Source organism: Barbus barbus (genome assembly GCF_936440315.1).
Source record: "Barbus barbus genome assembly, chromosome: 45".
Classification (NCBI taxonomy): Eukaryota; Metazoa; Chordata; class Actinopteri; order Cypriniformes; family Cyprinidae; genus Barbus; species Barbus barbus.
Window position 1 is genome coordinate 2,099,085 of NC_136723.1, and position 27,379 is coordinate 2,126,463.

The following is a 27,379-nucleotide window of genomic DNA, read 5'->3' on the forward strand; positions in this document are numbered from 1 at the left end:
TCAACAATGATCTGAACAATTGACTGGTTAGTACTGTCCTCTTTTTATTTTCCTGTTTAACACTGAAAAGCTACTTCGACAATCTGTATTTGTATAAAGCACTAATTAACATTAGCATCTGGAACAAGAGCCCCCTTAACCAAGAAATCAGCCACTGGTAAAACACTTAACTGCAAAGTAATGAATTGTTTTTTCCCCTCAGAATACAGATATTTAGGACCGTCTGTGAATGAAGAAGCTCCTTGCAGCCAGAGATTGTAGTTACAACTTGTATCAGCAGAAGGCACCATTTTTTAATGATCTAGTCAATTCTTAACGGAAAACAGAAAAATAAAACGCAACTCTACATTATTTATGATATGCTGATATGATAGATAACATGAACCATCAATTTCAAACAAAAGCACAACTAGTGTGTTGTAGTTTTGGAGTAGATTGCGATTAAAAGTAGTTTATTAGTTCAAATACACCAAAGAAGAGGCTATCACTTATTGACAAATACAGAGAAGACAGGTAAACACAAAAGAAAATGGTAAGATTAGACAAAGAGGGACAGTCAGTTAAAAGTCCATATACACGTGTGTGTACACTCCCAGAACGGAAGGCACGTCCTTCGGTTTCAACATTCCTTCCCAATTGCATTTTTTTTTTTTGTGAGGATAAGGAAAGGATGTCAGCTTGTGTACTTGTATAAAATGTTACAGTTTTTCACATGCCTGGCATTGCCAACTTAAAGGATTTGTTTTTTATCCAGTGATACTGTGAGAGAGAAAGCTAGTCACTTACATTTGTTTTTTTTACTCAAGAGTAATTTACAATTGAAGAACGAAGGGAACATCTCTATTCATTGAATACAGCAGGCAATTTGCACTATAGGCTAAAACGAGACACTTTGTAGCAGTACTGAGACAGAGCGATCGGATTTGGGCATTAAATGCTTGTATGGCACATTTTGGTCCGTGTTAGTGTTGTGTCAGAATAATTCCCCCATTTTATATACACAATGGATGAACAGATGTATACACGTTTGGATTTGTCATCATCTTCCGCTTGCTTCAGGGCTTTTTCGTGGCAGGCCAGTGCTCGCTTATAGGAAGTAGTCGGGGGTGCGGCGGGTGACGTGAGGCTCTCCACGTCGAGGAGCTGGATCAAACTGAAGGCTGGGGAAAAGAAGAAAAGCCGCTTAAATGCACAGCTCACTGTTCAAATGACTTTCACTCCAAAACTTCAATAAGAAAGAAAATATATTTTCCAGAAGGCATGACAATGAAGCATCATTTTAGGATTATTCAGAATTTTTGCACTTAGACATTTTAATAGCAATTAAGCACATTTTACCCCACAGTTCTCATATCTGTCTGGAGTTTTTATTTAATTTTTTATTACCACTGTCATTAGTTTTATTACTGTAAATCATTTATTCTCTCTCCTATCCATGTTTAAAATGCAGCGAGACATTTATAGGTCGATCTTCCTGAAGTAAGGCCTTATGAAATCCAACCATAAAAACAATTTACTGTTTAAAGTGGAAAAATCACAGAATTTGACAGATTTTGGATGGATGTGCCTAAAGCAGGTCAGCACACTTAAATCAAAACACGATATAGACTAGTGTCTGTGTATACTATTTAAATATGAATCCTGCATGTTACGCGTGTCTCTGTGTGAATGAATGGCGCAGATATGCAGTTTCGTCTTCACAGGAACCAGTCAAAATAAAAGTTTGGTTTAATTTAAAAAAAACTTGACAGACATATTACTGTAGTACTACTAAGAAAAGTATTATTAAAACATTATTTTTAAAGGAATATTTAGCAGGAAAATTATTCACCAGAAAAATGTAAATACACACAGTATTTCTGAAAAAAAATAATAAAAAAAAATAACTTTTTTGCTTTTTATTATTAATATTGAATAAAACGTTACTTATTTGAAATTAATATTTCATTAAAATAGAATCTAGAAAATTAATGGATTTGGTAAAAATAAAATTGAATTTGAGAAAAATAAAACGTTTTATAGGGCCTTAGAAATTTAATTTTTGTTCAACGTTTAGTAAATTGCTGTTTAATATTATAAGTTACATGATTTCAATTAAGTAGACATGCTTTTTGATGAATACAATTTAATTTAACCATTAAAACAGTCTTGAAAAACGTAAACAGAAATAAAAATGAAAAACGTAAACAGAAATAAAAACAGAATTTGGAAAAAAATAAAACTGAATTTGGGAAAAAATAAAATGGATTTCACAGGGCCCTACTGAAGTGTCCAACACAAGTGCTGTGAAAACATTTCATTGTGAACACTCATGGGATTGTTCAGAAAAACGTCTTGCAAGTGGCATTTTGTGGGCAACTACACACTTCACTTTAAAATTAAAGACTGTTTGCATAACAGGAATAAAATATTGTGGGGTTGGTAATTGCAAAAATATTTTTTTTAGTCTAAGAATGAATGAATGAATGAATGGATGCATTTATATAGCGCTTTGTGTATTGCTGTAGCTGTACAGCAATACACAAAGCGCTATATAAATGCATCCATTCATTCATTCATTCTTAGACTAAAAAAAATATTTTAATAAATAAAAAGTAAGCTTCATTTGTATTCTTGAAGTGAGCCGTCTGAAATATAATTCAGACATGTACTTACTTTTACTTTACTTACTTTTGTCATTTAGCAGACACTTTTGTCCAAAGCGACTTACAAATAAGAAAAAGTAACTAAAACTAAAATGTACAGGTGCATCTCAAAAAATTTGAATATCGTGAAAAAGTAACTTTTTTCAAAAAGTGAAAATGTCATATATTCTAGATTTATTACATATAAAGTGAAACATTTCAAAAGTTTTGTGTTTTAATTTTGATGATTAGAGCTTACAGCTCATGAAAGTCAAAAATCCAGTATCTCAAAATATTAGAATATTTACATTTGAGTTTCAATAAATGACCATCCCTACAGCATAAATTTGGGGTCTCTCTTGTTTTTTGAAACCACAATAATGGAGAAGACTGCTGACTTGGCAACGGTCCAAAAGACAATCATTGACGTCCTCCACAAAGAGGGCAAGTCACAGAGGGTCATTACTGAAAGGGGTGGCTGTTCACAGAGTGCTGTATCAAAGCATATTAAATGCAATGTTGACTGGAAGGAAGAAATTGGATAGGAAAAGGTGCACAAGCAACAGGGATGACCGCAAGCTTGAGAATACTGTCAAGAAAAGCTGATTCAAACACTTGGGAGAGCTTCACAAGGAGTGGACTGAAGCTGGAGTCACAGCAACAAGAGTCACCACGCTCAGACGTCTTCAGAAAAAAGCCACTTCTGAAACCGAAACAACGTCAGAAGCATCTTACCAGGGCTAAGGAAAAAAAGAACTGGACTGTTGCTCAGTGGTCCAAAGTCCTGTTTTCAGATAAAAGTAAATTTTGCATTTCATTTGGAAATCAAGGTCTGGAGTCTGGAGGAAGACTGGAGAGGCACAGAACCCAAGCTGCTTGAAGTCTAGTGTGAAGTTTCCACAGTCAGTGAGGATTTGGGGTGCCGTGACGTCTGCTGGTGTCGGTCCATTGTGTTTTATCAAGTCCAGAGTCAATGCAGCTGTCTACCAGGAGATTTAGGGGCACTTTATGCTTCCATCTGCTGACAAGCTTTATGGAGATGCTGATTTCCTTTTCCAGCAGCACTTTAGCACCTGCACACACTGCCAAAACCACTTCCAAGTGATTTGCTGGCCATGATATTACTGTGCTTGATTGGCCAGCCAACATGCCTGACCTGAACCCCATATGGAATCTATGGGACATTTTCATGAGAAACAGTTGATCCAACAATACAGACGAGCTGAAGACTCAATAGTGCCTCAGCAGTGCCACAGGCTGATCGCTTCCATGTCACACCTCACTGATGCTGGAGTTTGTGCTAAAGGAGCCCCGACCAAGTACTGAGTGCATAAATGAACATACTTTTAAATATACCTTTACATAACTTCAAATTTTCTGTTTTGCTAATCCTTTTTTTTGATTTATCTTATTTTATTTCTTTGATTGATTCTAATATTTTGAGATACTGGATTTTTCACTTTCATGAATTGTGAGCTCTAATAATCAAAATTAAAACAAAAACTTTCACAATATTCTAATTTTTTGAGATGCACCTGTAGTTGAAATCACATTTTATATGACAGTACATATTTAAAAGATTATCATAAGATGCACAACTTACAACGAGTATTTAAGAGTATCGTCCAGTTCCATAATGGCTGCCTGATTTCCACAGCGATAGCAGTAGTTTGGCGCACTGAAGATAGTGACAACGTTCCTATCATGACACCAGTTGTATCCCTGGAGGGGGAAAAATTTTGTTTTATTTGATCTGATTATGATCTTCATCCCACTGAAGGGCTCTGAAGAGCTGGACTGTGGATCTCACCTCCATGACCAGCTGATGAGCGCGGGACACCAGCGTGAGGCCGTTAGCGTGGTTGAAGGTCTCAGAAATGTCCTGTCCAAACGTGTAACCAGCTCCACGTGGAGAGATTCCCCAGCCACCGCGATCATCAGGGTCTGACCACAGCAGATCACACATGGGTCCCTGAAACACACACAGATGTGCAGCCGTTCTCCATAAACCAGACAAGTATTTCATATAGATGCCACATATCTTAAACACACTTTAAATACTCAACATTTACAAGCATAGCTTTTATCTTGGTTATTTCATCTAAAGAGCTAATAAAAGTTGAAGACACAAAGTTCGGCTTAAAACCCATGAATCTGATCTTGATAAGCACAAACGAAAGCCCATAATGCACTGCAGGTCATGGTGAACGAACCATGGGCACGAATCCTCAGCAGTGGCTCTGCATGCCATAAGCCACTTCAGAAATTTAGTATAACATTTCCCGTATTTCTGAAAGCTGGTTTAAAATCAGAACTTGCAATGCCATTCGTCAATTAATTTAGAGCATTTTGCATATTTTTTTAATCCAGTAAATTAGCCAAACGGGTTCGCAAAATGGTATGATTTGATTGGACATCAGGGCTCTACAGTGCGACCATTTGCGACTGAAAACTACTGCGTGCGACTATGAAAAAATATTTAGGAGCACCTGTGCGACTGACCAGATCAGCATATTTTGTGTTTGAGCTGAGGGAGCTTTAAAGGTTTCTAATGTACTTGCGTGTTTTTGCAACGTTGAGTAATGTAACGCAGACGTATTCTCTCATTGTAAAAAAAAAATAAAAAATTGTAGACAGTGTAAAATAAGAGATTCATTGTGCAGTGTAAGGAGCTTCGTTGATTATAATGGAGTTTTTGTGATATCGCGATGAACTAAGATGAGTGACAGCTTTTAATAATTAAGGGAGTTTGCAAATGTGATATTGATTTAATACAACAGTTCACTAAACAAGAAGTTAATATTAAGTTACTTATATTGTCTTGACTACAACACTATTGCCTTATTTTGCTCCATTTCATCAACAAAATTGTTTCAAACAAAGTCCCAGCCAAGCCGCTGCACATCTCCATTCAAACACAGCGGTGTTTCGTTTATGAATGAACTGCGTTTTTAAATTAATCTAGTAAGTCAACGATTTAATTAACCATTCATAAAAGACAGTCACGTACTTCATTCCTGAATGAATCAGCAGGTCGAACAAATCAATTAAATGAATGATTCAGTGATAAAATCAGTGACATACCGCCACCTACCGGCAGTTTTAGTTTAATTTGTAAAGTATCTTTTCTGTTATTTAAATCATTTAATATTTCTAATTTCAAAATTGTATATTTAAAACATTAACCTCAACATGAATTTATGAATTTAACTGCACTTATGCAACCTCTGAGCCTCATTAAACATCTGAAAATACACCTACAAGACACTTGTGTATTCTTCTGTGCCACCTCTTTAGTACAAATTTATTCCTTAAATACTGATTTAATTTGATTGGTATCTTTTATACTTCTTATTCTACTTGTTTTTAATCTGTTGTTTTAATTAGAAATGATAAAAAGCTTATAAATATATATTTTTGAATTTGACATAAAAGATGCCATTACAAAGGTAAAAATAAAATTCCCTGTAAATCACTTTAAGGAGTCAAATATCACCTCGTAATGGGAAGATTAATTTTTGATTATTGATTTGAAGGTGCTCCTAAATTTTTGACCATGATCCTAAATATTTTAAATTAGGAGCACAAGCGCTCCTAAAAAATCTCAAATCTCCCTTTTCTGGCAAAGATACTAGAAAAGGTAGTATCCTCACAATTATATTCCTTCTTAGAGAAAAATGTTATCTGTGAGGAATTCCAGTCAGGATTTAGACCATATCATAGTACTGAGACTGCTCTCATTAGAGTTACAAATGACCTGCTTCTATCATCTGATCGTGGTTGTATCTCTTTATTAGTGCTACTGGATCTTAACAGTGCTTTCAACACTATCGACCACAACATTCTTTTGAATAGACTAGAAAACTTTGTTGGCATTAGTGGAAGTGCCTTAGCATGGTTCAAATCGTACTTATCAGACCGTCATCAATTCGTAGCAGTGAATGAAGAGGTGTCATATTGATCACAAGTGCAGTATGGAGTACCTCAAGGTTCAGTACTAGGGCCGTTACTGTTCACGCTTTACATATTACCCTTGAGAGATATTATCAGGAGACATGGTGTTGCTTTCACTGTTATGCTGATGATACTCAGCTCTATATTTCTTCGAGGCCCGGTGAAACACACCAAATTGAGAAACTAACGGAATGCATAGTCGATATAAAAAACTGGATGATGAGTAATTTCTTACTGATAAATTCTGAAAAAACAGAAGTGTTAATTATCGGACCTAAAAACCCCACATGTAATAACCTAGAACACTATCTAACACTTGACGGCTGCTCTGTCGATTCTTCGTCATCAGTTAGGAACCTAGATGTGCTGTTTGATAGCAATCTTTCATTTGAAAGCTATGTTTCTAGCATCTGTAAAACTGTGTTTTTCCATCTCAAAAACATATCTAAATTGCGACCTATGCTCTCAACGTCAAATGCAGAAATGCTAATTCATGCGTTCATGACCTCAGGGTTAGACTATTGTAATGCTTTATTGGGTGGTTGTTCTGCACGCTTGATCAACAAACTACAGCTGGTCCAAAATGCAGCAGCTAGAGTTCTTACTAGAACAGATTTTACTAGAACTAGTATAGATTTTAAAGTCTTGTTAACTACTTATAAAGCCATGAATGGCTTAGCTCCTCAGTACCTGAGCGAGCTCTTATCACATTATAGTCCTCCACGTCTGCTGCGTTCTCAAAACTCTGGCCATTTGATAATACCTAGAATATCAATATCGACTGCGGGCGGCAGATCCTTTTCCTATTTAGTGCCCAAGCTCTGGAACAATCCATCTAACGCTGTTTGGGAGGCAGATGCATTCTGTCAATTTAAATCTAGATTAAAGACACATTTCTTTAACCTGGTTTACACATAACACACTAATACACTTCTATTATTCAAATCCATTAAAGGATTGTTAGGCTGCATTAATTAGATAATCCGGAACCGGGAACACTCCCCATAACACACGATGTACTCGTTACATCGTAAAAAGAATGGCATCTACGCTAATATTTTTCTGTTTCTTTCTTATTCTGTTTCTCAGTCCATGTCCGGATCAGATGGTGGATTGGCGCCGGGAGATGATGTCTGCCTGATCGTCGGCGGAGGCCGGGACACCTGGATGTGCCCCGGGGACATATCCTCAGTGAAGACCTCGACTTAAATGCAATAAAACTAAAACTAAAAATAAAAGAAAATAACTAAAAATATCATAAAATACCTAATTACATAATACTATTATTGTTAGACATTTCAACAATATAAAATAGAAATAAATACATTTATACATTTAAAATTTTAATTAAAACAATAAGTAAACAAATAATGGTTGGCTAAATTTTTTTTAAATGGCTATAGATAGTTCAGTCTATAATAAAGCTACTAAGGTTGGGCGATGTCTACAAGATCGGCATCGGATGATGTCTGCATGAAACATCGCAATGGACGATGACATAGTGGGGCGGGGGTTGCTCAAAGCATAAATCTGTATTCAGAACGGCAAGGAAAACAAATAACGATTGCCAACGGTTACAGTACATAAAATTTCACTGGTCGCACACTGGATGTGAAGAGCCGCGTCGCGCCACATCTTTTAAATTCAAACACATTTTCTATGAGCGTACACACACTGGCGGTGCCATTCGGCGTCTGTTCGCGGCGCCTAGCAACGATTCAAAACAATGTAAGCGCGACGCGATGCTGAGCTTCTCATCCAGAGTACAACCAGCTTGAGACGATGGCAAATGATTTGCAGATCCCGAGCACAACTGACAAACATCTGATCTTGTAAAATGTGTGCTAAGTACTGCCGCTCCAGAGTATAAACAGTACGTGCGATCATGAATCTCAAAAGTGAAGTGAAACTAAAAAGCGATTGCGTAAAAAGCAGTTTCAGTGCCAGGCATAATAACGGCTCCCTGATGCCCACAATTTAGGCTATATACATTATAATTAACCAATGATATAACAGCAAGAGAAATTAGGCTACTGAAATATATATTTTCCTCCCATCACGCATTTATTCCCTTTTGGGGACCCGTAGTAGGCTACACAACATTTTCTTTCCAAACACGGTACCGGGATGCGGCGGACTGCGGGGGGGGGGGGGGGGGGGGGGGGGGGGGGGTCCCGTGGAATCACAATGCCGCCTCATTGTGATTCTATCGGCGATGGACCCTTATGGTGCGTTCACACCAGACGCGAATGAAGCGTTAAGCGCGAGTGATTTACATGTTAAGTCAATGCAAAGGCGCGAATGACGCGGCGCGAATTGAGCGTTTCGAGCGTTTGACCGCGAATCGCGCAAGTTCAAAAATCTGAACTTTGGCGGATATTCGCGCCACGCTAACCAATCAGGAGCTTGCTCTAGTAGTGACGTGATTACGAGTGAGGCAGAAATCATCGTAGCTGTATCTGGAGCTGTACTATAGACCAAAGATTACCTGTTAGATTTACCCAAAACAAATTATATCTTATGTTTATCCACTACAGAGACATCAGAGCCAGCGGCAAATGTCAGAAGAACTAGCCGAGGTTATGCTCCTCTCTTCGGGATACATGAGCACGAGCGCCCAGTGATCGCCTGGAGCTCACGGCTCCGAAATCGGCGAAGCACATTTTCAAATAGGGGCTGTTTTTATAAATAAACCGCAGATTTGAGTTTTAAACAACTACATTCTCGGCTGAAATACATGCGTCCAGTGTTTCCATAGCACATAAAGGGCTGATTTTATTTGCCAAATTCTATACATATGCTCTCTGTGGCAGTCATTGTGCCCCCTGGCAGAAGCCCCGCCCATGACGCGAATTCGCGTCTGTTGTGCAGTGAATTTCACGCGCGAATGAAGCGAATAAACCCAAAATGTTCACGCGTCCAACTATGCGCGAACAGCGCGATTTATTTGCGCAAGTCGCGTCCGGTGTGAACACACCATAAGAGCTACTAAACATCCTGTTCATGTATTTTCATTCAGTTTTGTCTCTTGCTTTTTAAATCAGCAATGTGTATCAGAATCGGCCCATTTGCTTGTAAAATAATATCAGAATCAGCCATGAAAATTCTAAATCTAGAATAGATTTATGTTAATGTTATTAAACAGCCATTCACACTAAACACGTTTTGTTTCTTATGCAAACATGTACTAGATAGGTGTCACTGACCACTACATTGTTGAATCAAATTTCAAGTTTTGGTGTTGGTTTTGCATCCCCTCAGATTAAAACTCTTGCAAACCTCCCCTGCCTCACAACAGCGGGAAACCCTTCTGGAAAGATTTCATCGGATCCAGTAAAGTGCTTTTGATCTCTGCAATGGGTCAGATCAGACACATCAATCTAGGGCTGCACGATTTGGGGAAAACATTGAACTGACTCCAGCTGAATAACAACACTACTCTCTTCAGTAGAGCTGCTCATAGCTGAACTGAACTGCTTTCATAATGAATGAACTTTACCCAGCTACTGAACTGAACCGAACCAACACTGACGTGACTGGAGCTGAATAATGACACTATTGTCTTGTTAGAGCTGCTTTACAGCAGAATTTGGATTTGCCTTATTTTTGAAGTTTGCATCACTTATTCTGTTACTTTCCTGTTTAATACTGTGAAGCTGCTTTAAACAATCTGTACTGTATAAAGCACCATTAAAAAAAAGTTGATTTAAAGAAAAAATATCTAATTGTGTTTTTCTATGAAAAAAATGCTATTGAAAAACTCCAGGTTTGCTGTGCTTTTTGTAGAGCTGCACAATTTGGCCAAAAGTTTATGATTATACATCAGTATATCTATAGACCTAATATAGCTCCGCCCCTTTCAGCGCTGCATTCTTTGGCTTGTCTTTCTGCAGCTTGAAGGTAAGGTTGTACGAATTTATGAATTAAACACATTTTAAAATTGTCCCAGGCTACTGACACTTGTTATGCCATCCACTTCGAACATTACAATGCTAATGTTCGTTAACTCCACAGTACATAAATCCACTTCAGCAGCTAATTACTCTTCAACAGAGATGCAATAGAGCTACCACAAAAAACAGAAATTCAAAGAAAAGCTTCTAAAAATGGCTGCGCACTTGTTTCTCTGACACAAAGTCTATTTAATAATAAAAATTATATATTATTATAATTACTATAAAAATACTGTAACATTTCACTGTAAAAATTTATTTTTAAAATAGTATTAATTATATTTTTTTCTTTCCTTTTTTAACATCATGTCAGCTTCTATGGCTATGTTCATGGCAAGAGCTAGGTTTAGTTACTCAAATTTAAAACTAAATAAGTTGTTCATTCTAATTCTATTTTTCTTTTTTATTAAAAAAACATTTGACCCTCTAACACTAGCGTTCCCTATTCTATCTGCTTGTTTCTTTTTATTTATTATAAAAAAAAAATTTAAAAAAAAAACTTACTACGTGTACTGCGTTAGGCTAACAGACTTTTCACAGCACTTGCATATCATTGCTCTTTTGTTGGTTTTGATTGCTTCTATAGTCCTCATTTGTTAAGTCACTTTGGATATAAGTGCCTGCTAAATGACAATGTAAATATTTAAGATATTCTTTCTAAAAAACTCACAACTAGATTTGGATTTACTCAGTAATATTCGAATACAAATTTTTCACACACATTTAATTTTTCTTTAAGCCACTAGACACTGCTAGTAGCGTGGATGCGATCTGTAGCTGTACTGACCTCATGTGGCACCTCCTGCAGACGATCCAGCGCACGAATGTGATCCAGCGTGTCTATGGATGGAGAGAGGCCACCATGCAGACAGAAGATCTGACACACAGAGAGTTTTATGAGTTATTAACAGCAGCTGTCAGAGGATTCTAAGGCTGGCTCTGTTGATAATAACTTGACATTTGTGAGAGAAGTTAAAACTCCTCTGGTATTATTCTTATGCATTTCCCAGAAGAGGAGTATTCCTCACCTGCCCATCCACCAGAGCTGTGAGGGGCAGGTAGTCAAAGAGGTCTGTGAAATATTTCCAGACGTTTGCGTTGCCGTATTTCCTCAAGCACTCGTCATAGAAGCCGTAAACCTGTGTGATCTGTCTGCTCTCGTGGTTTCCCCGCAATATCGTGATGCGTTCTGGATAGCGAACCTACAAACGAAGTAGACAAATGAACTGTCAAAATGTCTGAAAAGTTTGCAAGACCACTGTAGTAAATTTAGTAAGCATACCTTTAGTGCAACAAGAAGCGAGACCGTTTCCACCGAGTAATATCCTCTGTCTACATAGTCGCCCATAAACAGGTAATTAGTGTCAGGTGACTTCCCTCCGATTCTGAAGAGCTCCATTAGGTCATGAAACTGGCCGTGCACATCTCCACACACTGTGACGGGGCAGCGTACCTCCTGCACATTGGACTCTTTAGTGAGAATCTCTTTAGCCTGCGGGTGTAAGAACAGGACAGTGCATAAGGCAGAGGTGAAGGTTTGAAAGCAGAAAAATATCTGACAGGAACGTTTCGAAAGCCCAATCAGGGGCGTGTTTCCTAAAAGCATCGTTAGCCAATCATGGTTGAAAGTTCCATCATTACCAACACAGTTCAATAACTTTGCATTTCTCTTAACCATAGTTCCAGTGAACATTTATCAGCAAACAGCTTCGCAAACTTCTCAGGTCCTTGACCTGAGATTAGATGCAAAGTTTCTTGTTAGTATAACATGCAGAGATGCAAACTGTCTGAATAAACTGCAAACATAGCCTAAAGGTAGGACTGGGTGATATGGCTAAACAAATGATAATTTAGCAATTTTTTTCATATCAGTTGATATTAGGGCTGCCCCCGACTAAAGATATTCCTAGTCGACTAACACTCCTGCATTTTAGCGATTAGTCGAATAATCGTTCATTTATGATATTAATATAATAACTTGCGTATATACAAGGAAAGGTACAGTCCAAGTTGAAGTTTAACACTTCCATATGACAGAAAATGCTAAAGCATGATATTAGCGCGTTCAAAATGAAAATTAAGCGCTTAAAACAGAATAGTAAAGCGTTTAAAGTATACAGCGCTTACGGACACAAAAATCAGTGGCCGGAATGTTATAGGCTAATTATAACATAAAAACAGCAATCAGACTGCCTGTGCATTTTAATAATTTATTATCAAAAATACAAACTGTAACAGTTACATGTCAAACAAACACAAAAAAAACAGTTTTGAATAAAATAAACTAAAATTCGTTCTTTAAAATAAATCAAATAAACTTATTAGTAACTTAGGCCTAGTACAAAACAAGGCAAAAAAAAACAAAACAAATACTGTAGCAAAAACGCTGTTTGGTATAAAAATACAGTGGAAAATTTATATAATTTTTAGATTGTTCAAAAGGAAAATTAACAAAAACGAACAATTTAATAAATGCACATGGCACATCGCACAACGCCAAAACTTAGAATAAAAAAGAGGGCAAACAAATTAACAGCCTAAGTATGATTAAATTGTTTAGAACAACTATATTTAAGACAAAATGTGGAACAAATAATTTAAAGAACACTAATATACACTAATAAAAATATCAGAGCAAAGCCGCAAACTGTCATTAAGACGACGGATGAGTCTTGACCTGAAACAACAAATTGCAAACATCAGACAAATTTTTCTAACAGAATAAAAAACAACTTCTGCATTATATAAAAACGAATAAATAAAAATATGTATTTATTTATTTGTATAGCCTACCCGTTATAAAAATACCCGTTTTTTTTTATTTTTTTTATAGCCTAACGGATAGCAAACAGAAACACTACTGAAAGGAAATTAAGCATTCTTACCTAAGCTTTCAATTCGATTTTATTTTTTTTCATATTATGTGAGAGGAACACCAGCTTGTCCACAATTCGTTCTTTTTCCTGACATAATTATTAGCATCAGCCAGACACCTCTCCCACAAGTGCGCTTTGGTATACCGCGAGGCACGAGATCGCGTTGATCTCTCGTTGCTTTGATGTCATACACCAACTGCGCAGCCCCTGAATGTGTAATTTCACGTGATTTTTTTTTTGCGACTAACCGACTAATGAAAATGTATTCGACCAAGCCCTCTTCATATCGACTAACGTTTAGTCGACTATTTGGGGGCAGCCCTAGTTGATATTGATAATTATCACGATAAATGTCAAATCTTTTTTTCTTCAAGTTTAAAGCCAGATTTTTGCTCCAAAGTGAAAGTTCTAGAAACCGTTAATTTTCCTTAAAATAAATATCTTAATAGAAAGATTTCTTGGTTTCTGCATGTTCTGCAACCTCATCTTTATATAATGGTGAAATTTAATTATTCTGACTGAGGTTTTATTTTTATTTTTGATCTTCCATAGTAGCATACATTTAGATTATGATAACCAGTTAGAACCACACATATAGCACCTCAATACCATGCTAAAATATAACTATATGGTTTCTAGATATTTGTATAAAAATTGTTGTCTAAATACATTTAGGATATATGCACAAACGGTATAGCTTAATCACAAAAATACTGTAATTATATTCATTATTCCTTTAAATACATGTCTACATTTATAATGTAATAAAATTTGAACTTTGGTCCGAGTGGACAAGCGGCCCATGTGGCACACTTCAAATGAATCGCGCTGTTTCATTCCGCTTTTGGTGCATAAACATTAGGGATGGGCATTTTCCAAAAATTTAGCATTCGAATATTTGGGCTCATTAAAAACTAATATTCAAATATTTGTTTATTTAAATGAGGTTTAATGAGACAGACATTATTTTTAATTATCAAGTTATTGTCACGATTTCTGAAAAAGCGTATGATTAGCCATTACACAGCAATGTTCTACAACAACATTACGTTATATCGCAAGGTTTTATTTTGGTTGAAAACATGTGAAAAAAAAATACATAAAAAAAAAAGCATTCACGATCAAGCAGTGCAAATGGAAAAAAATCAAGCAGACTGTGCCAATTACAGGACAGAACGTAGGCTACATACTCGAGTCAGCCTATATTTATTGTGTTTACATTGTTTCACGTATTAATTCTGAGAGAAACAATAATATCCACATGCTCGGGTGAAAGCTTGTTCCTCAGTCTGATAACAATAAAAACGTGCTGACAAAGATAATGTGTGCTAACAGTTTCTTAGCGATTTGTGTTAAACCACTCTCCCTCGAGGAAACTTTATATATGTCTGAAGATCATTTCACTATCAGATGCGATCTCTTCTCGGCTCAGTCGGAGTACAGCTGCGCTCACCTGCAGTCGTGAATGCAGTGATAGACAGCTGTCTTTCCTCAGTCCACTGTGTTTGGATTTCATGTGATTTCTCATTGTGGTGGTGATATTATGATAAATCGGTTTAGTTTAGTTTCACTAATTCATTTGATTTGATAAGTAGTAATTGCATTTTGTCAGATCATTTTGTAAGACCGTTTAGATCAAAGTAAATCCAAACTTCGCAAGGCAGATGACGACATTCTGTGATCAAATACCATCAACTTGTTAACACGCTCCACAGCACCTCCCAGTGCATGTAGTTATAACTGCTTGGGATCATGGATTCCCTGCATTTACGGCCAGCAAATTATAGTAAAATTCAAATAGTGTTTTTATTGTTCGAATAATTAGACTGAATATTTGACTATTCGTGCACACCCCTAATAAACATTATATCGAACTGTTGATATTGTTTTATCAAGGAAAATTATATCGTGATAATCATTATCAAGGTATTGCTGAACCAATGTGGTTCAAACAACAAAGGTACGACCATGTTCAGAAAACTAGCTAGTTAGTTTCTACAGCAATGCATTGTACACCCAGGTTGTTTTTTGTACGAATGAGCTGCACACATCCAGCCTTGTTCCACACAACTGAAGCACCAAGTTTGCTTTAGACCATTTTCACACTTTATTAGTGGCGTTTGATCAAGCAAGTACAAACAGTACACCCAATGTAGAAGAGAGGTGTGCTTTACTAAGAGACGAGGCAAGCACCACTCAAACTTACATCAGAAAAGGCTGATAAGATGAGCTACTAAAGCTAGAACACGCTGAAAATGCTCAGAATAACAGAAGCAGGTTTTAAACAAAATATTAAAAGAAACCAGAGCGCTTATCAGACAGACATGCATGTCTGTGCACTCTGTATCGCTGTGAAATCAAATCAATATCTGCTGAGAGAACAACCCACATCAGTATGGAGACAGTATGAGTGTGTTTCCATGGAGACATCTGGTTCTATTTCCATTTAGCACAGTAGGAAACACTGTTTTACTTTTACCCCTTTTTAACAATGCATGATTGTGTGCAGGAACACACAAATTTAGGCCAGTACAGATCAAGTACATATTAGGGACGGGCATCGCGGTCACACAGTCTACTCGAGTACTCAGTATTTAGGGGTGGGGGGCTATTTTTACATTTTTGCTCCATGTGTATACTTGTCAAAAAGACACCTTTGACCACTACATAAAAAGTACAACCAAAATAAAAAATAAAAATTAACAAAACAGCAAACTCAAAACAAAAGGCTTTATGTTTTGTTATTTGAAGACTTGCTGGCCAACTCAAAGAAAAAAAAAAAAAGCACGTCTCTCTGCTCTTTCTGAAGTGCTATATGGGTAAAATTTCAAACGTCAGCATGACAAGTTGTGAAAGTTATGAGAAACACCTCTAGATTAAGCAATATCGCACAGTGGTGAGTGTGGTATTGCTCTAAACAACAGTTCAATACACACAAAAAACTGAGTCAAGTCACTGTCAAGAAAGCAGAGTGATCATGAGGTCAACACAGTTTTGGTTCATCACAACAAATTAGGGATGTCACACTTCTCAATATACAGGTCCTTCTCAAAAAATTAGCATATTGTGATAAAGTTAATTATTTTCTGTAATGTACTGATAAACATTAGACTTTCATATATTTTAGATTCATTACAACACAACTGAAGTAGTTCAAGCCTTTTATTGTTTTAATATTGATGATTTTGGCATACAGCTCATGAAAACCCAAAATTCCCATCTCAAAAAATTAGCATATCATGAAAAGGTTCTCTAAACGAGCTATTAACCTAATCATCTGAATCAACTAATTAACTCTAAACACCTGCAAAAGATTCCTGAGGCTTTTAAAAACTCCCAGCCTGGTTCATTACTCAAAACCGCAATCATGGGTAAGACTGCCGACCTGACTGCTGTCCAGAAGGCCATCATTGACACCCTCAAGCAAGAGGGTAAGACACAGAAAGAAATTTCTGAACGAATAGGCTGTTCCCAGAGTGCTGTATCAAGGCACCTCAGTGGGAAGTCTGTGGGAAGGAAAAAGTGTGGCAGAAAACGCAGCACAACGAGAAGAGGTGACCGGACCCTGAGGAAGATTGTGGAGAAGGACCGATTCCAGACCTTGGGGGACCTGCGGAAGCAGTGGACTGAGTCTGGAGTAGAAACATCCAGAGCCACCGTGTACAGGCGTGTGCAGGAAATGGGCTACAGGTGCCGCATTCCCCAGGTCAAGCCACTTTTGAACCAGAAACAGCGGCAGAAGCGCCTGACCTGGGCTACAGAGAAGCAGCACTGGACTGTTGCTCAGTGGTCCAAAGTACTTTTTTCTAGGGCTGCAACAACTAATCGATAAAATCGATTATTATCGATTATGAAAATCATCGGCAACGATTCTCATTATCGATTAATCGGGTCTGCCCACAGTGTACGTCCAACTTCAGCTGGTTAGTCAAATTACGGCACTGAATAATGCATTTCTATGGACAAAATGCATCTAAAAATAGTGGAGGAAACAGAATGAGATTCTGCCGGAGAAGCACGTGATCCAAGCTGCCCAAAACATGATAATTCTTTATTTTAAGCTTTAAGTTAATGCATAAGAGTAATGGCTTGCCCTGTCAGGCGCTTTGACAGATGCGTGTGCGTCCTCAGCGCAAAAACGTTCAGTTTACGGTCATATCCTTATCTATAAATGCCACAAATTCACGCGAGCATTTCCATTTTTGCATAAAGGTCCGTCCTGACAGTCTGTGTTAAGTTTAAAATACCGAATGAGCGCGGGCGCGCGCGTCAGACGGACAGAACACAGTAGAGAGGGAGACAATTAATAGGCTTTTCAGCGCAAACATATCCACTGTGCTGAATTATCTGTTGTTGAAAGTTAATTTAAGGTTTAAAATAAATTAAAATATTTTATGAGAGTAGGAACTTTAAAGGGATAGCAGCGTGTAATTGTCTGTCTGAATATAAACATGAGACGCTCCATAACGGCCTTTTACAGGATAAAGAAATGACGAGGTGACTGTGATCAAAGTAGTTCCTGCAGAACATTACTCTTACCTGTTGGTTAACACTGAGTTTGTGTTTTTATTCGTCTTTATTATTATCTTTATTATTTTAATTTTTAATAGAGGTTTAAACTATATTAAATTTTTACAATGCTTAACAAATTTATGTAAGTTTTTTAACAATGTGTTTATGTAAGGTTTGTGCCACTGCTGCTCTAAAGTAACAGTATTGGTGATAACCAAAATCATTTTTCGGCTTTCTGTACTGGTTAGTACTCCAATATGTGTAAGCTCTTTAGTAACAGTAGTAGGCTATTTTTAATGCTATAATATCATTATTGCTGTTATCTATGAAAGAAAACCAGAGCACTTATTTTTTTTTGTATTTTTTATTTGAGTATTTTTTTTTTCGCGATACCCAATTGCAGTCAAAAAGTACATAAACAATACCAGCAAGAATGCAAGCTGTTATGAGGCCATTTTTTATTATTATGTCCAATAAATGACAATAACATTTTTAAATTTAAACAAATTTTTGACAAATTTCTAAAATATGTTTTCTCTTTATTATGATAAGTGGTCTAATAAATTAAGCACTGTATGTTTTCATAGCATTCAGTTGTCACGTTTGTTTGTAGAACATTGGGCAGAATGTGGAATAGTGTTTTTTGGTCAATATTTTTTAATCCGATTAATCGAAAGAATAATCGGCCAACTAATCGATTATCAAAATAATCGTTAGTTGCAGCCCTACTTTTTTCGGATGAAAGCAAATTTTGCATGTCATTCGGAAATCAAGGTGCCAGAGTCTGGAGGAAGACTGGGGAGAGGGAAATGCCAAAATGCCTGAAGTCCAGTGTCAAGTACCCACAGTCAGTGATGCTGGTGTTGGTCCACTGTGTTTTATCAAGGTGTTGGATTACAAATTTCTAAAATGATAAATCTAGGTTCCAATGTAATAGTATATAAACTGAAACAGTGTGTTTTACATTTTGAGGTAAAGATGATGACATTCTAAGATGAAGTCAGGCAGCCCAGGTGCCTGAGACATTAACCTTTTGTCTTTAGGCACTTCCTGACCATTTGGGTGATACTGTCAGGCTGATTGGATTAGCACCTATGCATTTGAATCACACTGTTATGCTGATGATGTCAGGGCTAGGGAAATTCTGGTAATGGGCCGATTCCTGTACTGTATTTGCATGCTTTGTTTAGATTGTCTCCACCTCTGTATCCCTCCCCCTCGAAATGTATATAAAATACAATGTATACTGTTTGAGTCAGACTTGGATGACTACAGCGACTACAGCGAGTTCTCAATAAAGAGTAACTTATCCCAAAGTCTCCTGGTCTCTGCTTTGACGAAGGAAAAAGTTTCCAACAAAGGGCAGGGTCAATGCAGCTAGCTATCAGGAGATTTTGGAGCACTTCATGCTTCCATCTGCTGAAAAGCTTTATGGAGACGAAGATTTCATTTTTCAGCACGACCTGGCACCTGCTCACAGTGCCAAAACCACTGGTAAATGGTTTACTGACCATGGTATTACTGTGCTCAATTGGCCTGCCAACTCTCCTGACCTGAACCCCATAGAGAATCTGTGGGATATTGTGAAGAGAAAGTTGAGAGACGCAAGACCCAACACTCTGGATGAGCTTAAGGCCGCTATCGAAGCATCCTGGGCCTCCATAACACCTCAGCAGTGCCACAGGCTGATTGCCTCCATGCCACGCCGCATTGAAGCAGTCATTTCTGCAAAAGGATTCCCGACCAAGTATTGAGTGCATAAATGAACATAATGGCCATTCTTTTATTGGTCGGATGAAATATGCTAATTTTTTGAGATAGGAATTTTGGGTTTTCATGAGCTGTATGCCAAAATCATCAATATTAAAACAATAAAAGGCTTGAACTACTTCAGTTGTGTTGTAATGAATCTAAAATATATGAAAGTCTAATGTTTATCAGTACATTACAGAAAATAATTAACTTTATCACAATATGCTAATTTTTTGAGAAGGACCTGTAATATCGAACCGCTCGGTATGACATCCGCGGTTCTATACGTGCTTGTGAATTGCAGTTTTTCGGTTTTGCATTTGAATAATTTTCCATTTGTTTTATTCCTCATAGAATTGTCTGTGTGTGTGTGCCCGTGAGTTCATGTGCTGAGATGAGGAAACGCCTCCCCGCTTAACCGCCTCTTCCCTTTTAATGACTTGCTATGAGAAGTGTTTCTAAACCTGTTGTCCAACAATAGAGAACGCTATAACTCGTTTTTTACTTCACAACAGCAGTTTAGTATTTGAAATAACTTCCTTTTGTGATCTAATGTGGCTTCTAGGGATGTCAAGTCGGTATAACATTTTTTTAATCCTGCCGGTAGAGGTCAACCGATATGGGTTTTTCTCTGGCCGATACCGATATTTAGAAATCAGGGCAGCCAATGGCCGATATATGATGCCGATTTCTTGAGCCAATTTTCTCTCTTTCTTTTTTCCCCTTCATCTCATAAAATCTAAGTCAAACAATAAGTAAAGTGATACATAAAATTGCTTATATTAAACATTTATTAAACAAAACAAGCCTCTCCAATCAGTGCACTTGTATAATTTAAATAAAAAAATAATGTATACATTAAATAATAAATAAACAACAGTTAATCAAAAATCTAGGAAAATTTTTTTTTTTTTTGGTGAACAAAAACGTACATAAATTAAATAATATAATAAATAAAATAAACAAGAGTAGTGTTACACAATAGCACCCAGCAGTATTTCTTAATTTTTGGTCTGAAGTGAACAAAACTATATACAACACCTAAACTTCACTTGAACACTTGTTCTGAGTCTGAACTTTTTTTATTGGGTTAAATTCCATATTTGCTTGTCTTTTGTAATATTCACTAATGTTGTATGCTTATGTGAATTACAAATGCTCTCTACTTATACCCATTCAAAAATACTGACAGCGCGGAGTTGAGAGCTCTATGTGACACCGTGTCGCAGTTCTTTGGGAACTCGCCACTGCTTTCATAGGGATGTTCATTTTAACCGGTTAACCGTTAACCAAACCGACTGTAAGAATTTTGACCGATTAATACAATCAGTTAAACAGTTTATAAAGTAATTTTTTTTTCAGTAATTTATCAAAATATTTAAAAAGGGTTAGGGTTGCGTTTTTTAGAGAGAGAGAGAGAAGTTGCGTATAAGTCGCATTTTATTATTTCATTCAGAAATAGGCCTAATACCGACGCGAAATGTTTACAAACATTATAATAAACACTGTAAACATAGCTAGGTTATTTTAGTTCCCCTCACTCCACAACAAATTCTTTCAATTAAGAGTGAATTAAGAGTCTTTCAATGAACACCGCATGGCTGTAGAGTATGAGTGGCTCCGTCTCACACGCAGCCTCAGAGGGAGAGAAATTCTCCAGTACAGAAACAGAATTGATAACGCCGGAGCTTATCTATGTATGCAGGCTACAATAATAATTTAGCCGCTCGGCTCATTACAAGGTTTTGGTACCCGTGCTTAAATGCAACGTTAGCCTAAACTAGAGCTCATTGAAGGCTTGTTAACTATACCGTTCCAAAACGTTACTCACATTCTTTTTCCAAATGTTATTCTCATTCTCTCTCCAAAAGTAGCGTCATATTTAACCAATGAAACACAAGGCTAGATTAAGAACAAAGGATAAGATGAAGGATAAGAACTTAAGTCTTACCATTTTCTTGGGGAGTTACCAGGTAGTTCTCTCTTCAAAAAGTTAGCAGGCAGAGGAGGACATCACAAGGTTATCGGTTGTGCCAGTGGAATGGCAATCTGCTTGCCGCATGAGGCAGCGGTTGCTTGCAGACGTGCCTCTATATTAATCGGCCGAATTTGCAGCACAATCGGCCAATGCCGATTAATTAAAAAATGCCAAAAAACGGCCGGTCAATCGGTCAACCATTACCTGCTGGTACTTGTTTTTCTTCAGTAGCTTTTTTTCGATGGTATCGAAGGTAGCGACTAGCGAGGCTGCAATTCTTCCAGAACTGAGGGGGGCAGGCAGAGCATACGCCTGGAAGTGTTTCAGTTGGTCCTCAAAAGGTTAAGTAGAAAAAAAGCGCAAGCTTCACTGGAGCAGATGCGTTTACTTGCTGATGAGACGGTCACGCGAGCATCAAGAAGCGCTGTGAGATCCAGTGTGAAGCACAGCAATGAACACAAATGACTCTGTGATTTAAACTAATGTTAGTTTAAAGCCAAACAGGAGAAACACTGTGTGTGTGCAACGAACGAGACAGTCAGAAGGCTTTTCGATCTACACTTTGCCATCATTTACCATGGATTTACTGTAGTAGTAACACTCACTGCACCATGGTATTGTGGCAGAAATGTGGGATATTCACATTGAATTTTATTACAGGAGTAATGGTATATAATTAATTTATAGTGTATGTATTTGTGATTAAGCTATAGCATGTGTGCATTTATACTGAATGTTTTTAGACTACTGTTTTTCATACAAATAGGCTACCTAAAAACCATAGTTATATTTTTTACCATGGTATTGATGTGTTATATGTGTGGTTTTAACTGTTGGTCATTATTTAAAAATGTAAGCTACTATGGGAGACCAATGCTTAAAAAAAAAAAAAAAAAAAAAAAAAAAAAACACTTGGTCAGAATAAATTTAGCCATATAAAACTGAGGTTGCTACAATTTTTACAGATGTTACTGATTTTGATAATGAACAAAAATTTACCTCTGCATTAGTGTTGTCAAAAATAGCGATATTTCGATAAATATCGATACTGAAATATCTGAACGGTACCAATATTAATTTCCCGAAGTATCGATACACCGATACTAGCCGAGCTGTCACTTTCACTTCTCTCCAAAGGTGCGTGGACAAGCACCACACGTGACCGCACTCGACTCCTTCGCTCTGGTTAAATAGCAAAAGTGAAGTGAATAGAAAGATGACTGCTCTGGTTGTTAAAGAACACAGCAGGAGCGCTATCTGTAGGGATCTATGATCTCCGCGATGCAGAGAACGCCACGGAATCCAGTCATAAAAACGGAATTTACAGTTTAACGCTGAATGTCACGTAATTTGTCAAAGTTTGGATGAATTAATCAAAAGTAGGTCATTACACTTAAATCAAATAGCGATATGGACTAGTATCTGTAAATATTAAGCCGCAAAAGTGGATTTAAATATGAATCCTGTGCCTGTGCATGTTCTGTGCGTCTCTGTGTGAATGTGCTGCACGTGCGGTTGTGTTTACTAATGTGGCGCTCGCGGTGATTTCAGCGTCTGCCGTCTCAATGAGGACATAAATACATCAACAATATCTCCAGAACTGATCTGAAAGGCACTTTACGAGCATTTTACCATTTAATTTGAGTAAAACTAGTGTCATATCATACACACACAGAACTTTAAAAGTATTCACGGCAACCCGTTAAAATAAACGTTCGGTTTAACTTAGCCTATTAAAGACAGAAATAGGCTATATTACTATTATTTAGTAGAATGTACATAATACTACTACTGTTAATTTTTTTTTAAAGAAATAATCACAAAATATTTTAATTTCAATAGTAAATCCCCTTCATTTGCCAAAAATGTAAATGTTTAATTTTCATTAATTCAAATATAAATTAATTAAAATTGTTTTATGCCTTCATCTGATATCCAGTAAAATTTAAATACACAACACAGAATTTCTGAGGGGGAAAACACATTTCATAAGGCTACTGTAAGAATAAATAAAAATTTTAAAATTTTTAATTACCGTGATAATTTTTTTGGCCATATCGCCGAGCCCTACGTGGAAGATGGCGATGATATATTATGAATATGGTTGTGTGAGATTTAAATGAGAGCGCGCAGCTCTGAAAGCACGAGCGCTGTGCATGATCACACTCACACATAGTTTCTGACTGTGACAGCTTACAGCTTGTTCATTCGTTGTGTATCCTTCCCCAGATTATCCTTAATGGATAATATTACTGGTTTAATAATTGTTGTTTATGTTAATGGTTTAAAAAAAATATTTCCGGCCAGCCAGTATGTCAGTGAATTTAAACTATGCTTGCATTCAGATGTAGGGCTGTGGAATTAGCCTAATTGGGGGAAGTCGTGGCCTAATGGTTAGAGAGTCAGACTCTCTTGCGGGTTCGAGTCTCATGCCGGCAGGAATTGTAGGTGGGGGGAGAGAATGTCCAGCACTCTCTCCACCCTCAATACCACGACTGAGGTGCCCTTGAGCAAGGCACCGAACCCCCAACTGCTCCCCGGGGGCCGCAGCATAAATGGCTGCCTACTGCTCCGGGTGTGTGTTCACGGTGTGTGTGTTCATCGCTGTGTGTGTGCACTTTGGATGGGTTAAATGCAGAGTACGAATTCAGAGTATGGGTCACCATACTTGGCCGTATGTCACTTCACTTAAAATTTGATCGATTTCGGCATCCAACGATTATGAAAATACAATAATCGAGATAAAATGATTATTGCGTACCATTCTGCCCCCTTTGCAGGGCTGCGCTTTCGTTCCTCCATAAAAGCCCAATTTCACATGCAAATCAGTAAAATCATGTAACGTGACTTTTGCAAAATGGGCCGTGCTTGATTTATTGAAGTATATTAGATTTATGTGTGTTTTTAAAAGCGTGAAAGAGAACTTCGCTGTTCCTCAGGAGGATTTCTGTGATGCGTTCAGAGACGGAGCAGAACATGGACATGTAAAGTCATCTTTTAGCTCAAGGTGCGCGCCTAAATGGTCAAAAAATGCAACGCTTAGTGATTATTCATGTAAACCTTCATCGGTCATGTAATAAATGAACGCAAAGAGTTGAGAATGAAAATACACATGTAACAGTAAATTGGATCCGTGCAGCTTCTTAAAGTGACAGCAGGCTAATTTTCCTGCTGCGACTGTGTGCTTAATATTAATCAAACAACAAAATCAAATTTACAAATCACACACTGCTCTTGAGTGAATAACTTTTGTAGCTTTAATAAGAAACAAAGAAAGTTTAATTCTTCCAGTGAAAGATGCGGTTTTATTTTATACTCGATTATTCATTTCTGTAGTAGGCTGTTAACTGCTTGAGACTTGCATAAAACATTTAAAGCCCAGTTTGTTTCATTTGTATCTTAATATTCTATTGTATTTGTCTATTGTACTTTTGTTTGTTTGTTACTACTCTGCTGTGGTATTGAGAATTGTGAAATTTCACTGGTCTCTACAATGTAGATGTCATAGCAGCCTTATTTGCAGGAGATATATATATTTTATATCACTATCTTTAAATAAATCACCCATATAAAGTTTTGGTCATATGGCCCACTCATAATTGTGTTAAATAAATTTAATTACAATATTGACCAAAATAATCGAGATTTTTGCCATAATAGTGCGCGCGCGAGTGTGTGTGTCTTATCTGAAGGCCAAGTGCCACTAATGTTGTGGTTTTGTCATTTTAAATAAAAGAGTTAATGTTAAAGTATTATTGCTATTATTTTCCCGTGGTATCGACTTGGTCTCGAGTATCGTGTACTTTTAGTGGTATCGGTACTGACTACTAGATTTTTGGTATCGTGACATCCCTAGTGGATTCTTATCACGGAATGAGGCAGACAATATAGTCTACACTGTAATAATAATTTATTATTACAAACATACTTAATCATAATGAAAATACTTGAAATGGCTTGAAGAACCATATAAACCATATATTGTCACAGGCAAGTGTTTAACGTTATATCTTCTTTTTATTCAGTTACAGGATAGGATGTTAGGGATTTCCTGGAACCTAATCAGTTCTATTACTTCTGTGAAGCATATGTGGATTTTCTGCACGAGGGCACCAGTATGAATGAAACACACATTACATGTGTTTATAGCGCTAAATGGCCAATCCATCCTATTTTGTGTACAAATCAGAAAAATAATACCTCTCTCAAAAGAAATTTTAAGTAGACATATGATAACTCATGCTATTTCCAGAGTACAGAGGTTTACAGTAGCTTTTTGTTGTTAATTTGAAACACACCATCAGAACCGAACCGGAAACCGTGGTCAAAAAGATGATGTATGTATTGAACCGTGGGCTAAATGTATTGTTGCATCCCTACAACAAATTATTATTTTTGTTAAATGGCAACGGTCTGTTATGTCAGGATTAGATGTGACATCAATTTTTAATATGCAAATAACATTTATAAAAGCAACAAGGCTTTCGATACCACACTATAGACTACAGTTACTTGCTGTGCCCTGCTAATTCACAACATAGTTCTGCCTCTCATGTCTTAATGCCTAAACGAAAACCATCTTCACTTTAGACACAGTGAAACACTCCTGATAAAGCCTTCCTACATTTAATTTCATCCAAAGAGAACTATGCTATATTGATTGCATTTTATCAGCCATGGGAATACAGGAATGTATCCTTCCCGAAATTGGCACCCAGAACCATGGATTTTCACTGGTATTGGTACCGAATTCTGAAATTGTGTTACCGTGACAACAATAATCCTTATGTTGACTTAAAGATTGCACTTTTCACTTCTTCGATTTATTATTAATGAAAGTTTATTATCCCTTAAGTTATATAAATCGTATTTTTGGATCTTGCCAAGAGCTCTGTTGAAGACTCATTCATTTGGGTCTATATCTGATTAAATCAGACAGCTGTTTTGTCATCTAGTGAGGTCAGTAAATAGAGAGAAGTTGCTGGAGGTTACTATTTAACCACAGTCACTCAATTTCAAGTCTACAGACTGTAAATAACAAATCTATGCAACAAATTACAGATACTGAGGAATTAGGTACAAATAAATACAGCCTCAACTCTAACCTGTCTATTATATGGCATGTAATATATATTGACAACAATAATGGACACTAACACTCTGACGTGTGCTGGCTGTGGTGTTAATACAGTCAAATGATGCTATAATAACTATAACAGATGGAAATCATGAAATGGACAGACAGTGGTAGAATGTTTTGCTTAAATATAAGACATATATAAATGCGAACTGTTTTATTATTTTCTTTAACAGTTACCTTCTCGCAGAGTGTTCTCACTTGGTTCTCGCTCAGCTGTTTGCACTCGTTCAGCTGTTCGACCCATTGGTCTAATTCTTTGGTGAATGTTTTATCCTCCATCACCGGCGCGATCCTGCGGTAATTCTCGCCGAGTCTCCGGTAATTAAACGAGCGCTGCGCTGGGCCGACGCGAAACACAACCACCGAAGACCGCCGTTAAACTCGGATATCAGCTCATTAAACACGAAACGCCGTGTCACGGGTGGTTTTCATCTACACTTGGTGGTGACCGATAGATGTCTTTTGACGGTCTCCGCGGTCTGTCGTCGGTGGATTTTCCGTTGACTCCTCGCGCTTCCGACCTTCCTCATGAACGCGCTGCTGTGTAATGGCCGCTGCTCTCGCCGCCCGTGACGTCATCGGAACGGCAC

General features: G+C 37.2%; 1 protein-coding gene across 1 annotated transcript; it reads right to left on the reverse strand.

Moving 5' to 3' along the window:
- Positions 1-423: 423 nt before the first annotated feature.
- Positions 424-27,379, reverse strand: LOC306864044 (serine/threonine-protein phosphatase 2A catalytic subunit beta isoform). The gene is made up of 7 exons (XM_079407738.1): positions 26,967-27,379; positions 11,814-12,023; positions 11,560-11,733; positions 11,319-11,408; positions 4,435-4,596; positions 4,228-4,346; positions 424-1,160 (listed from the first exon to the last, which is right to left on the reverse strand). Exons 1-7 carry the CDS (start codon positions 27,066-27,068, stop codon positions 1,088-1,090), a joined length of 930 nt encoding a protein of 309 aa, XP_079263864.1. The 5' UTR covers positions 27,069-27,379; the 3' UTR covers positions 424-1,087.